The sequence below is a fragment of the Pezoporus wallicus genome, unplaced genomic scaffold, assembly GCF_028554395.1.
Source record: "Pezoporus wallicus isolate ANWC-B61680 ecotype Strahan unplaced genomic scaffold, APGP_CSIRO_Pwel_v1 contig_3847, whole genome shotgun sequence".
In the NCBI taxonomy this organism is placed as follows: Eukaryota; Metazoa; Chordata; class Aves; order Psittaciformes; family Psittacidae; genus Pezoporus; species Pezoporus wallicus.
The window spans coordinates 4,772,925-4,785,409 of record NW_026639842.1 but is presented as its reverse complement, the minus strand read 5'-3'; the positions used below and the strand labels follow the sequence as shown (position 1 = coordinate 4,785,409).

Sequence of the window (12,485 nt, the reverse complement as noted above, 5' to 3'; positions counted from 1 at the left end):
ACATATTAGATAGTACGTCATTACCTGGGAAACCTGATTATCTTAAAAAGCAGTAAATGTTCTCTCTTTGCATGGAGATATGCTTAAAATGCTATTCTTCAACACTGGAATAAAACTGCCATACTGCATGAAGTAACAGGTGGGAAAACATCACATTTTCTTCTAGTTGAGGTTTTACTAGCAAATACTTTAATTGCCCAGTTCAACGTTTGTAGAACATGCTTCCCTATTGTAACCTCCTTGCTAGCATTTGCTATCAGCAGCGTGTGATCAGGGAACAATCTTCTTTAAAGTGGGTGAATGAATGCTAGCAAATACCTAGCATTCTGCTTGGAAAACAACAAAGCACTGTCTGATCAGGTATAGGAAGCAGTAGTGAAGTGGCTTTTCCCCTTCATATTGTCCCAGCTGGTCTGACTAAAGCTGAACAAAACTCATACTTCTTTTTTAGTGACTGCTTTAAAAAAAAAAAAAAACAAAAAAAAAGCAAGCAAAAGAACCCTGCAGTTCCCATCAGATTAAGTTATATGAGAACATGCGTACAAGCACAACTTCCCAAGTGAACTGCTACAATGCTGCAACAATTCTGTTTTATTCTCTCAGTGTTTGTTCACTAACAATTCAATCATGGCCACTCATGCCACCTTTTTTTTCTTTGTTCAACTAAGCCACGTTTTTGTTTTCATAATGACTCATTAACTGCCTCTGAAAGGTATTACGAAATAGGAGAGGGCCTAATGCATGGGACCTACACCCAGTATGTAGTATACGCACAGCTTAAATGTCCGCTAAGTAAGAGCACAGGTTCCCAGACTGTAAAAGCACTACATTAAGCTAATTTGTTCATGTGGTAAAATTGAGGAAAATCTCCCTTAGGAAGGAAGGAAGGAAAAAGGCAGAATATTTTGCTGCTCTCCAGAATCTGTCAAGATAATAGCAACTGCTACTGGTTATAACACGCAGGAATTCCAGCTCAGTGATTTTAGAACAAAGCTCCCAACGCAAGCGTTTTTTCAACTACTTCATATGATATCATAACAGATACATCTGGACAAATCAACTACACTTTTGGAAAAAAAGAATGGTTAACATAACAAGTATTTTAGAATGACAGCACACAAATCTCACACTGTCCTCCTCCATGACATGTAAGTCTCACTTACTTGCAGTTCTGGCACACTTTGCAATCAGGACACTGCCAACCTGCTCTTTTTAAAGGTGTAACTTGTATGTCCAGGCACATCCCATGGTAGTGCTGACCACAGGTAGTACAAAAAAGCTGATCTAAGAGGTCTCCAGGGCTGTCACACACGGCACAATTTGCTTCTTCCTTTGCTACAAAGAAATCATTTTTTCAATTGCTATTTCATTCAAACTTATGAACAATCACTGAAGCCAATGCAGCCAAGAAATTCATTAGTAGTTCTCATGCATTCAAAATTTGATCATTCTTATGAAATTCAAATTTAATTAATATAATAAAAATAATTTAATAACAAGTCCTTTAATTTGGTTTTCCAATATACTCAACTAATCTCATAACAAAAGTACACTCATTTTAAACCTTAATAAAGTCTTACCAAAAGAAGTAGTTTTGTTCTCTTTAAGATAAAACTGGGAGCTTTAGGAGCAGCTCTTCCTTGGAACAAGTACAAAATAAAGCTTCTAACAGAGCTAAACCTATTCTTTAGCTGATGTGATTGCATAATGTTTGCTCTAACTTGAATTTGGGCAAGAAAGCAAGCCTACCAATTTGAACTAAAATCTGACAGAAAACAAGCCTTATGAGAAACCCTTCCCATGATCTGTTATTAAAGAAAAAGAAGAACAATGCTAACTCTGTTGTGCATCACTCTCAGTCTTTAAACAGAGGAATATAAACTTGGATCTTTCTCATACCTGAACATTAGTGAGTTCTTGGTTACATGAAGTGGGAAAACAGGTCACAACAAATGCACTCTGAAGCTGATACTTCCCCAGAGCAAGCAATTTTCATGAAACCTGGTATTAATTGTGTCATTTGAACACTGTGTACTTACATCTTTCGGGAGCCTGATCAATATGGTCTGGACAAAGGAGGGACAAGTTACTGAAATCCTGAAACGTGCCTGCTCCAGCAGCACAGGGGTAATGGTACATCTGGGTACATTTCTCTTCACAGCATTTGATAGTGGCTCCAAGGTGCTTACAATATGCACATCGCTGAAAAACAAACAGAACAGAACATTCAAAATCTACTTTTTCTTGTCATTTTTCACAGCCAGATCTGTTCCTCAGGCTCATTTAACAGACAAACACCTTGGCCAGCAGACGACAGTGAATACTGAGGAGAAGAAAACTAGTGGACTGTGCCTTTCAGTGGCTCTCCCACATCCCTCCAACTTACAATGTTTAACAAAATCCACCCTAAATGCACTCTGATAGCTAAGAATCTTCTTGCCACAGAAAAGCACTGTTCTTCTATGCAACTTGAGCTATGCTTTCAGTAACAAGGCTTGGAGACTTATTCTCAGTAATAAAGACAGACCACACTACCCTGTCAATAGGTTGTACCAAAAACCACATAGCTCTGAGTTGCAATGTAAAATGTAGACACTGTAATCGGAAATGCAAATAAAATACCATGTTTTACTCAAAATCTGACTGACATTATACAATTCTCTCTGGGATGATAATGAATTACATAATCTAGCACTTTCTTCTCCTATCTCCTCTCACGGCTACACAAATATCACCATCAAACTTTGAGAAGTCATAAATAAGCATGATTATTATTAAAGACCATAGTCACTTTGGTAAAGAAGTAATTTCTCAGAAAGAACTGCCCAGTAACCCTCCAATTCTCTAGTCAAGAGGGAACAGATTCCATCAATCTGCTTGTAAAATATCACCCACACCTCTCTGATTCAGTTAATCAGCCTTTTTTCTTTCTTGGACTCATTGCAGTCCCTGAAGTACTGTAACATGTTTTTGCACTTTTTCACCAAGGCAACAATACTTTTTAAGGCTAGAGCACAGCACCATAAAAACAGGTCAGTGGCTCACAGGAAGGCATAATAACATACAGCAATTGAGCTTGAGGACCCTCATTGTTTCATAATAAAAAAGTAATACTAACACTGGCATGTTTGATTACTAGCTCACGTGACGAGTAACATCCAAATGCGAACAGAAACCAAAGAGTTGCATACTGCCTCTGCTTAATTCTTAGGATACAGACAATATTTATTACCATAATTCTTCTCCATTTCAAAGCCTGGCATGAAATTAGGCATGAAATAGTGCTACTACAAGTCCATACATATCAAAACCAGCCCGTACGAAAATACAAACCACAAAGCTGCCTGTGTTAACAGCTATATTGATATTCTCAAACCCAAATGAAATTAACGTCTTCAGCAAAGTATTTGCCTTCACCACAACTCATGGACAAGAAAAAATATTAGTTTATGCTAAACACAACTGCAATGCAAACAGACAAAATGCTCTGGCACAGAAATTAAAGTGGGTCACTAAGGATAGCTACTGCCATGGTTCTGTGCTACTGTGCTCACTTTAGTCTTCAGATCTGCATGGCATCTCACCCCTACCCATGTCTCTAACACATACTAACAATATGAAAAACATGTAGGTTGTTACTTTACCAGTCCAAATGCAGAGATGAGAGGGGAACAAGATAAGCGAACAATAACATGGAGTTCTGAAGCAGGTATGTTAGCAAATCATTACATCTAAGAACTGGCCACAAAACCAAAGCCATGCAAGAAGCTCATTTTAGGAAATGTTATATTTAGTAAACACTTACAATGCTGTAGAAAGTAAATCCTGAACTTAGATGTGAAATCATAAAAACATAGCCCAAAGCCTCCAACTTCAGGAACTGCAGCTACACATTAAACAGCACACAGTCCATTGCACTGTGTTGTACTTGACACTCCTACAGCCTGTTGAGATGGCCCAGACTGTAACTAAGTCCCAGCTCTTACAGTCCACATATTTCTCAAAGATATTACTCAGTAAGAAACAATAGAAATGGGAACTCGGGAGGAGCTGAGGTCCAAAACATGTCCCTCAAGAAAGTATTCAACAGAGACGTTGTTGGATCCTATAATTAATCCTTAATAATTATCTAATTGGGAAAGAAAATTATGAAAGACCTGCAACCACTCAGAGAATTAACATTTACTAAAAGCTGGGAATAACGGATTAAAAAGTAATATAAATTGCATTTTTAAAAATAGCCCATCTGTTTTCCAAAGCCATCAATCAACAGTGGTACATAACAACTGTAAAATCATAATATACCTTTTCCCAAATGCTATATGACTAAATGATGAAATTATGAGAAATGAGCAAACTACAGGATTACTGCAAGCCTGAAAAATGTTGATGTTGATTTAAGGAGCCATGTAAAGATGCTGGAAGAAAAATGGAAACCCAAATTACATGCAATTGAACCCTTCAAACCCATCTGCTAAACTGCACTGGCAATGAAAAGCATTTGGCAGCTAAGTAAAACACACGCTTTAAAAACAATGTGGTATGTATCATCTGAAACAAATAAAAAGCACAGAATATCAACATTTGCTGGATTTATAAGAGAGATAAAGCAATTTGAAGAAACAAATGCCCAAAGGGACTTTTTCTGGTAACAGCTGTTGATGAGAGGAGTTACTTTTCCAGTACTAGAAGCCAATGCCTCTCTGAAACAAGGCCACATGCTATGGCCCCAGAAGTACAAGCATGCAGCTTTACAATTAACTGACCTTCACAAAGAAAGGCTGTAAATAGCAAAAGTATATTAATTCATATTAAAAAAAAACAAAAAGGTCTGCTAAATAAACACAGTAACTAATATTACTTTACTACTCTATTGCCAAAATATGGCATCAGGACAGTAGGAGGTAGAAGGAAGGAACAAATCATATTGCCCATGAAATGCACGTCTTCACCATACCATATGAGGACAGTAACAGACACAGAAACAGTACAGTCTTCAATTTCATTAGCATGAGCACAAAATAAGGCGTTATGTGAAGGGGGTGGAAGCTGAATTCAACTATTCCAAGGGTAGGTATAGGAAAATGGTAAGCTGTCAAAGCAAGCCAAACACTGTTTTGTTCATGGATCAAATAATCTTATAGACCTGTTCTACAGAAAAAAAAAAACACTACATAAGGTGTCAGAAAGCTACAGAAGCAGTTCATTACTTATTCATAGTACATTCAATAAAGAAAGTCACTAAAGAGAGTCAACAGACTTTTCCTACTCAAAGTCCTTCATTGGTTATGAACTGTTTTCTTCAGCAAGCTCTCAGTGCACTTGTTTACAGCAAGAAAGCTCTGACCCCATTCATACTTCTGCTACTTCTTACTACTGTAATTTCCATCCTACTTGGTCCTTTTCACCTTTTTCTTTTACACCCGTTTTTGTTTTTTTCATAAAGACAGAAAAGGATCTCAATTTAAAAGCAAACAGCTATACAGTCTTTCAAATTTTAGAATTCCTTTTATTCACTAATCCTGCTGAATCAAATACAATATCGTTACATATATACAGTGAAAGAAGAAGATCTAAATGAATTAACAGAAGAAGTAAGAAACCCTGAACAATCATCTCCTCTCTTTTCTAGCTGCATGGGAGTACATCCTCCATAAAACAGAGTAGCAGAAAGCACATAGAAAATTTCCAGGAAGAAAAAAACTTGTACTGCTATACTAATGTCATAACTGCACTAAAATCAACTAAGAAAAAGGTCAGTTCTGCCTGTGGTTTGGAAACTCAGCTGAACGTCACAAATACTTACAAAGGCTTTAATGGAAACAGATGGCCAAACTGTGAAATGATGACAAGAGAAACAGGTTACTGTTTACATCTTTCTAACTTTCCTACATAATTGAAAAAAAAAATTACAAAATATGTATTCAAACTTTTCATCAACCTTTCTGCTGCTTCATGCTTCTGATGCAGCCAACCATATCCCACACAGCTTCAAAAGAAATGTGACTAGCAAGTCAAGGGAGCTAAATTCTCCCCCTCTACTCTACTCTTGTGAGATCCCCCCCTGCAGTACTGCATTCAGTTCTGAGCCCCCCCAGAGAAGGATACGAAGCTGTTGGAGTGAGTCCAGAGGCCACCCTCAGAGGGCTGGAGCACCTCTCCTATGGAGACAGGCTGAAAGAGCTGGGGCTGTTCAGCCTGGAGAAGAGAAGGCTCTGGGGAGATTTAGAGCAGCTTCCAATAGCTAAAGGGGCTGACAAGAAATCTGGAAAGGGACTTCTTTTTACAAGGGGATGTAGGGATAGGACAAAGGGTAATTACTTTAAACTGACTGAGGGGAGATTTAGATTAGACAGTAGGAAAAAACTCTTCACTACGAGGGTGGTGAGGCCCTGGCACAGGTTGCCCAGAAAAGCTGTGGCTGCCCGATCCCTGGCAGTGTTCAGGGACAGACTGGGTAGGGCTTGAAGCAACCTGGTCTAGTGGAAAGTGTCCCTGCCCATGTCAGCGGTTTGGAACTGGATGATCTTTTAAGGTTTCTTCCAACCCAAACCATTCTATGAAGTACTCCAAAACTCAGTGCAAGTTCAAATGAAGAGCAGATACCTGTGTGTTTGTGATAATGTAAGATTTTATCCAGCTAGTACTTAGAACAAATGAGAGGCTGTATTTTATCATTATTTTACTGACTGTAGAATTATTTTATAGTATTACTGTCTCAGCAACAATTAACAACCTCTAGGAGTCACACATGAAAGGCTAAACTATGGACTTTGAATAAATACTTAGTTGTGAGCTGATTCATGCAGTAAGGTTTTCACAGATTATGAACTTGTTTACCTTCAGAAAGGTCAGTTGACAAAAACTGTGATAACAATAAGCAATTTTAATCTTACGATAGTGTACTCAAAAGTGCACAGAAGCCATCTGTCATTAGTTAAACAATTTCATGTATTACCTGTAAGAATGTATTTCAGGCTGTTTAGCTACTGAAAACTGCCATCATAGAAACCTGTAACTAAGGAGAATTGGACCTTGACATCCTGCCATTAACAAGGCCGCAAAGAAATTTTAGTATAAACAGTGATTAATGAAATATGTTCTCTGCTAGTTCTGATAATCTACACTGATTACTCCCTCATGTAGAAGAAGCTTTATATTGCTTATAGACACTAATCAGCATTAGCTCCTCTAATGTCAAATACTGTTCTCAGTACCATAAAGTGTTTAAGAGCACAACATAGTAAGATGGCAACATAAAAAGAATTAACAGCTTTTGATTGAACTACTGATTAGAAAAAGTGCTAAATAGCATGTAATTCCAGGAGTGCTGGAAATTACCTTCTAATTTTTGGATTTTTTATTACTCATGTCACTAATGTGGAAATTACCTGAATTTGTAGCAAGCATGTCAATCAGAGAGCAGTTATATTTGTTCCTCAATTTTTAACATGTAAGACAATTGAAGAAATTAAAATTGAGACTTTTTATAACTGTAATTTAAAACTACAACATTCTTAACAGAGACAGCATGTATTAAAACTTCACCACAGTGTCCACTGCATGCTCTGAGTTCCCTGAAGTAAGCTTAGAAAACAATAAATCACAACTGTAGAAATAAAGTATCAAGTTTTGCTTCTAAGACTGTATGAAAAGACATGGACAACCAGAAGACACGCAATTTGGCCAAGCTCAGCACATGAATGTGACAGACTGTCTTCTAATGCAGAACTCTAGACTAGATATTCCACCTGTCCATGATCTGCACAATTATATACAGGAGTTAGGAACAAAGGTAAAAAGATACAAGTGGTGACAACTAATGCCACTATCAGCGTCTCAAAACACGTCATCCAGGCAAAAAGCAGAAGTGTACAAGAGATTTCAGGCTGTACAAGTCACTCCTTTGTTTCTCCTTCCTACTAGTTGCCTCCTTTCTTTTTTCACCTTTACAAAAATTACACTAAACAAATGGTCTTGGTTTCAAGGCATCCAAGAAGTAGGACAATAAAGCATTCATTCATGTTTTTGTAATAGCTGTGATAGGTTAATAACCTGTAAGAAGGAAACTTGCTAATGAAGATAATATTTTTTATTTGAAACCTGAAGAAGGTAGAGGAAAACTCGCAAACCTTACAGTACACAAATCCTTCCTTCTGTAATCCGCACTGTTCTCAAACCCTGTCTCTTCAGAAGCTCCACAGGAGGGTCTGAGTGCCTCGAAGTTGTGCTCATCATTACATAAGCTAGTGGAATAACCACAGGTATATGATTTCCTCCACAGACTCCGCCTTTGCTGCCTTTTTTTTCATACTTTCATGAGGAAAAGCACTTTTTTAATTCACCTCCTTGCCTTCTAGATTAAGGATAATGCAAATGTTTTGAGTGAGTGAGTCTAAGCTTTTCCACAGCCAACTATTCCCTTAATTCCCATCTAATACCCACTGTGACAGAAAGGCACACACAATAATGTTGCTTAGTTAGCAGGTCAACAATGAGAAGGTCAATGCTTACTGTAATTTAAACTATGATTACTAGGCTTCAGCATCAGCAACTTCAGGACAAACAAGGCAAGATCAGAAATCATCAGCTTTGGTTTAAGGCTGCCTTTTGGCAGGCTTGGAAAACAATCTATAGTGCCAGTTCCATTTGACTCATGCTTGGAAGGTTCAAGAAATGTGCGTAGACAATTTTTTTTTGTTGGCAGAGCACAGGCTGAGGTACAAATTGTGGGAGGCGTGAAAAAAAATAATCGGGGGAAACACTGCTACATGCTTGTTAATGATCTTCTCTAGTTATCTGTTACTGGTCACTGTGGGAGATACTGGGATTAAGTCGACTTTCTGCTTAATTCAGCAAATTTCTTATGTTCCTAAATCACACAGAAGGACTCTGAAGTAGCTTAAGCATTCTACAGGTTATGTTTACACTACAGATCCTCTGTAGCTACCACAAGGCTGGCATAATTACATTTGCAAAGGCATTTAACAGAAACTCTGAAAGGAGAATTTACTGCTGATACAGACACATTGTGCTTCCAAACAACACTACAAGGCCAGGGATGAGGACAACTGAATTTTGTGTCTATATGAGCCAAGTGTTTAAGTTCCCATTACACTTTAATGAAGACTTAGGCATTTTATGAAATTTACTTCATCACAATTCAGCTAACCAAAGAGTGGGTGTCCATTTTCAGGCACCACTGACAATACTGGACAGATCTCCACTGCCTATAACTGGAATATAAACACAGCTCACATGTTGACACATCCACAGGGAGGTCTAAATTTAGATGAGACAGTCTTGAGCCTAGAATACGTTGACAAAAGTGCTCTATTGGTATCACAGTTAAGTCCACACCAAAGTCAGCATGCACTATCAATGAAGGGTTGTGAATGGGCACTGCTTGCAAAGATTTCCAGATGAATACTGTTCTAGTCATGTCAGGCTTCTGAATGATAAAAAGTTGGGCTAAAGGTTCATGAAACACATACCTAAATTCTCTTAAATACTTTGGGAACAGTTAATCAAAACTTCCCAGCCATTTCTGAGAAAAGTCAGTAAGAAAAACATTTTGCTCATCTTAAAAACAACCCACTCACAGGACGTACAATTTGGCAGGAACTTTAGTGTGGGGGATGCAACTTCTGCCCCTCCCCTGCAGATTTATGCAGATGTGACCAAGTGTCGTGGTTTAAACCCTAGCCGGACAGCTTGTTCACTCACTCCCAGTGAGTGGTGCTGGGCTGAGAGCAATCGAGGCCCCCAACCCCCCCCCCAGGGCTCTCCCCTTCCCCACTCCCGGAGGAACGGGGAGGAGGATCGAGAGAGTGCAACTCCTACGGGTTGAGACAAGAACAGTCCAGCACCAATGTACAACACAAATCACCACCGCTACCACCAACGACAACAATGATAAGAGAAAATAACAAGGGAAGAGAATACAATACCTGGCAGAGCATGAGCCTCACAAAGTCCTTGGTCAGGGTAAACATCACTTAGCAACAACTGAAAAACATCGGTATCACCAGCACTGTTCCCAGGCTGGAAGTCAAAACACAGCACTGCACCAGCTACCACGAAGGAGAAAAATGACTGCTACTGCTGCACCCAGGACACCAAGCTTGAGAAAACTATTTTTATTTTTCATGTAAAACACTTCCAAAAGTTTATCGGGGGGGGGGGTGGGGTGGGGGGGGTGGGGGGGGGGGGGGGGGGATCACAGAAAAACTTACTTTCATTGATCATGACTGATCCTCTCCAATTTCTAACACTGACTGGACTATGTGTACCTTCTGTAAAGACTGCTTCAGTCTGACAAGGATTAGAGAGAGGAAGTCTGTAATAAATACTCTAAGCCAAAGCACAGTAAACCACTGGAATGGAAAGCAGATGTGCCTAAGGATATTGATACTACTGTCACTTAAATCGTCTAGGGAATGAGAGTACCCAGAACACAGGCTGAGGGACAACTATGGGTCAAAGAGGCAACAGGGACTAACTATACTGTGTAAGCAAATGAGACTGGGGGGAAAAAACATGGATGGAGACGGGATGCTGAGGAAGGGCAGGGATGACACTCCAAGGGCTGATGATGATCTGCAAAAGTTCTAGTTTCACTTCTTTCATAGAGCTCCTTTATGATATTGGGCAGCGTAAATAAAGATTTTAAGTTTTTTAGTCCTCAACCTTACTGTTAAAAGCCTGCATTCCCCTCCTTCTTCCCCCCGCCAAATACAGTCTTGACTTTTGCAAAGACTGTGCACTCAACTCCAACAGAATGAAGTAAGAAGTGCTGTATCAGCACAACTTTTTTAAGTAAGTCTGAGTATTTTTTAAACTTTCTAATTTGCCATCCAAGTTAGATATTGGGTATTTTTAAATTAAAAAAAAAAAAATAAAGTAAAAGAAACAAAGGAAAAAAAATCAACTTCTCTTGGGAAAAATGTAGCCTAAGATGTAGATAAAGGCTATATAAATCTGCTGTTCAGAAAAATTTATAGACAAGTCATTCACATATTTATTACAGCAGAAACATTACAGAAAAATTTATGCGGAGAAGAGTAATTCTTTCCTTTCAGCAGCATTTGAATAGTCTACATACCTTCACATTGAACAACAATGAAAAAACATAATATTGAAGAGGTTTTTACTAAGACAGCAATGTCCATCCTGTGGACTGAGCCAGGCAGTAGCTATTCTGCATGTGATCACATAACTAAAGACTGCATAATCAAGGCTACACAAAAGGATATTAATTGTGTTCAAATGATATTAATTGTGCAGAGACAACCTGTCTTCTAGCCTGTCCTAACTTTGTGTGTTTGATTTTATAGTCTTAATAATGTGGGTTTTAAAGAGGATTTTGTAGATGTATTAACTCAGTTTAAAAGAAAGTTCATGTCAGCAAAAGTCACTATATATACTCAATGATACAACTAATTTACAAGGTCATAGTAGGATGGGGTGACAGGGAACTCTGGATTATGTACAGACATAAAAAAATACAAGAATTTCCTGTCCTTAATACCTTCCTCATTAGTGAGCACCTCCTTAGTATTCCTTCCCCACTGACTGCAATCAGTACCTTGTTGTTCATAATTCCTATTTCCTTGGCTGTTCCTAAATTACACTCTCCAAATGGCACAGAGTCATCGTAAACAAAATCCTACATCTTCAGTTCTCTAATTTTCGTAAATTGAGCTCAAAGCAAGCAATTAGATGGCATATTCTGAAACTACCAGCTTGAAACATTAATATAATTTCTTTACTAATAAAAGCTTCACATGTTTTATCTGGCTGGGGCTTTCAGGGTTTTTTTCAATTTGACTAAATTAGTCACACATATTTCTCCCATTCCTCCTCCCAAAACATGGCATCCCCCAATATTACATAATCTTCTTTTTTTTTTTTATTTAATTCACGAGCTACCAAAATAAACAAATAAGCCCCTTGACTTTCCATCTTATTTCATCATTGACACTCCTTTGCAAGCATCAAGAAGTGCAACATCCTGACCTAGAATTCACAACCCTGAAGTTGCTGGTCAAACATTTATCAGGTAATTCAGCTGTTTTCTGGGGTTTGAGGAGGGGAGGATGACATCAGGGCTGTTTGGTTCATTTTGCAGCAGGCTGCCTCAGTAGCTTGTGAACAAAAAAGCTGCCAAATTTTGTAATGAATTCCACAGAACATTAAGTCTGATGCTTAGCAGAAGCCATAACTGTTAAGTAAATGATATCCTTTTGATGAATACCCTTATTTGAAAACAACATTGATTCTTCTAACCCTTTAGCAGTGTCCCAAAACAGATGTGCACAACTGCAAATTCTGTTTGCTTTCAGGTTTACGAAGTGTGATGACATTTTTACAATCATGCATGAGCCCTTTTACCCAGGAGTAAAATAAAACACAATAATTCTTCACCATCTGTTTGTTAATTTTGCATTCATTTAACTTTGCATTTTAAACTAATAATCATTTTC

The 12,485-nt window shown here is 38.3% G+C and overlaps 1 protein-coding gene across 21 annotated transcripts in view; it reads right to left on the bottom strand.

Annotated features, from left to right (window-relative positions):
• Window positions 1–12,485, bottom strand: part of KMT2C (lysine methyltransferase 2C) — a 194,080-nt gene that overhangs the window by 87,036 nt on the left and 94,559 nt on the right. For 20 of the 21 annotated variants that reach the window (XM_057416496.1, XM_057416502.1, XM_057416497.1 and 17 more), the window contains 2 exons: window positions 2,040–2,202; window positions 1,164–1,335 (listed from right to left, as the gene is read on the bottom strand). In XM_057416496.1, the coding sequence (XP_057272479.1) occupies window positions 1,164–1,335; window positions 2,040–2,202 (335 nt within the window). Of the gene's footprint in view, window positions 1–1,163; window positions 1,336–2,039; window positions 2,203–11,041; window positions 11,085–12,485 lie in introns of those variants that run through there. The other variant, XM_057416517.1, reaches the window with a different exon arrangement.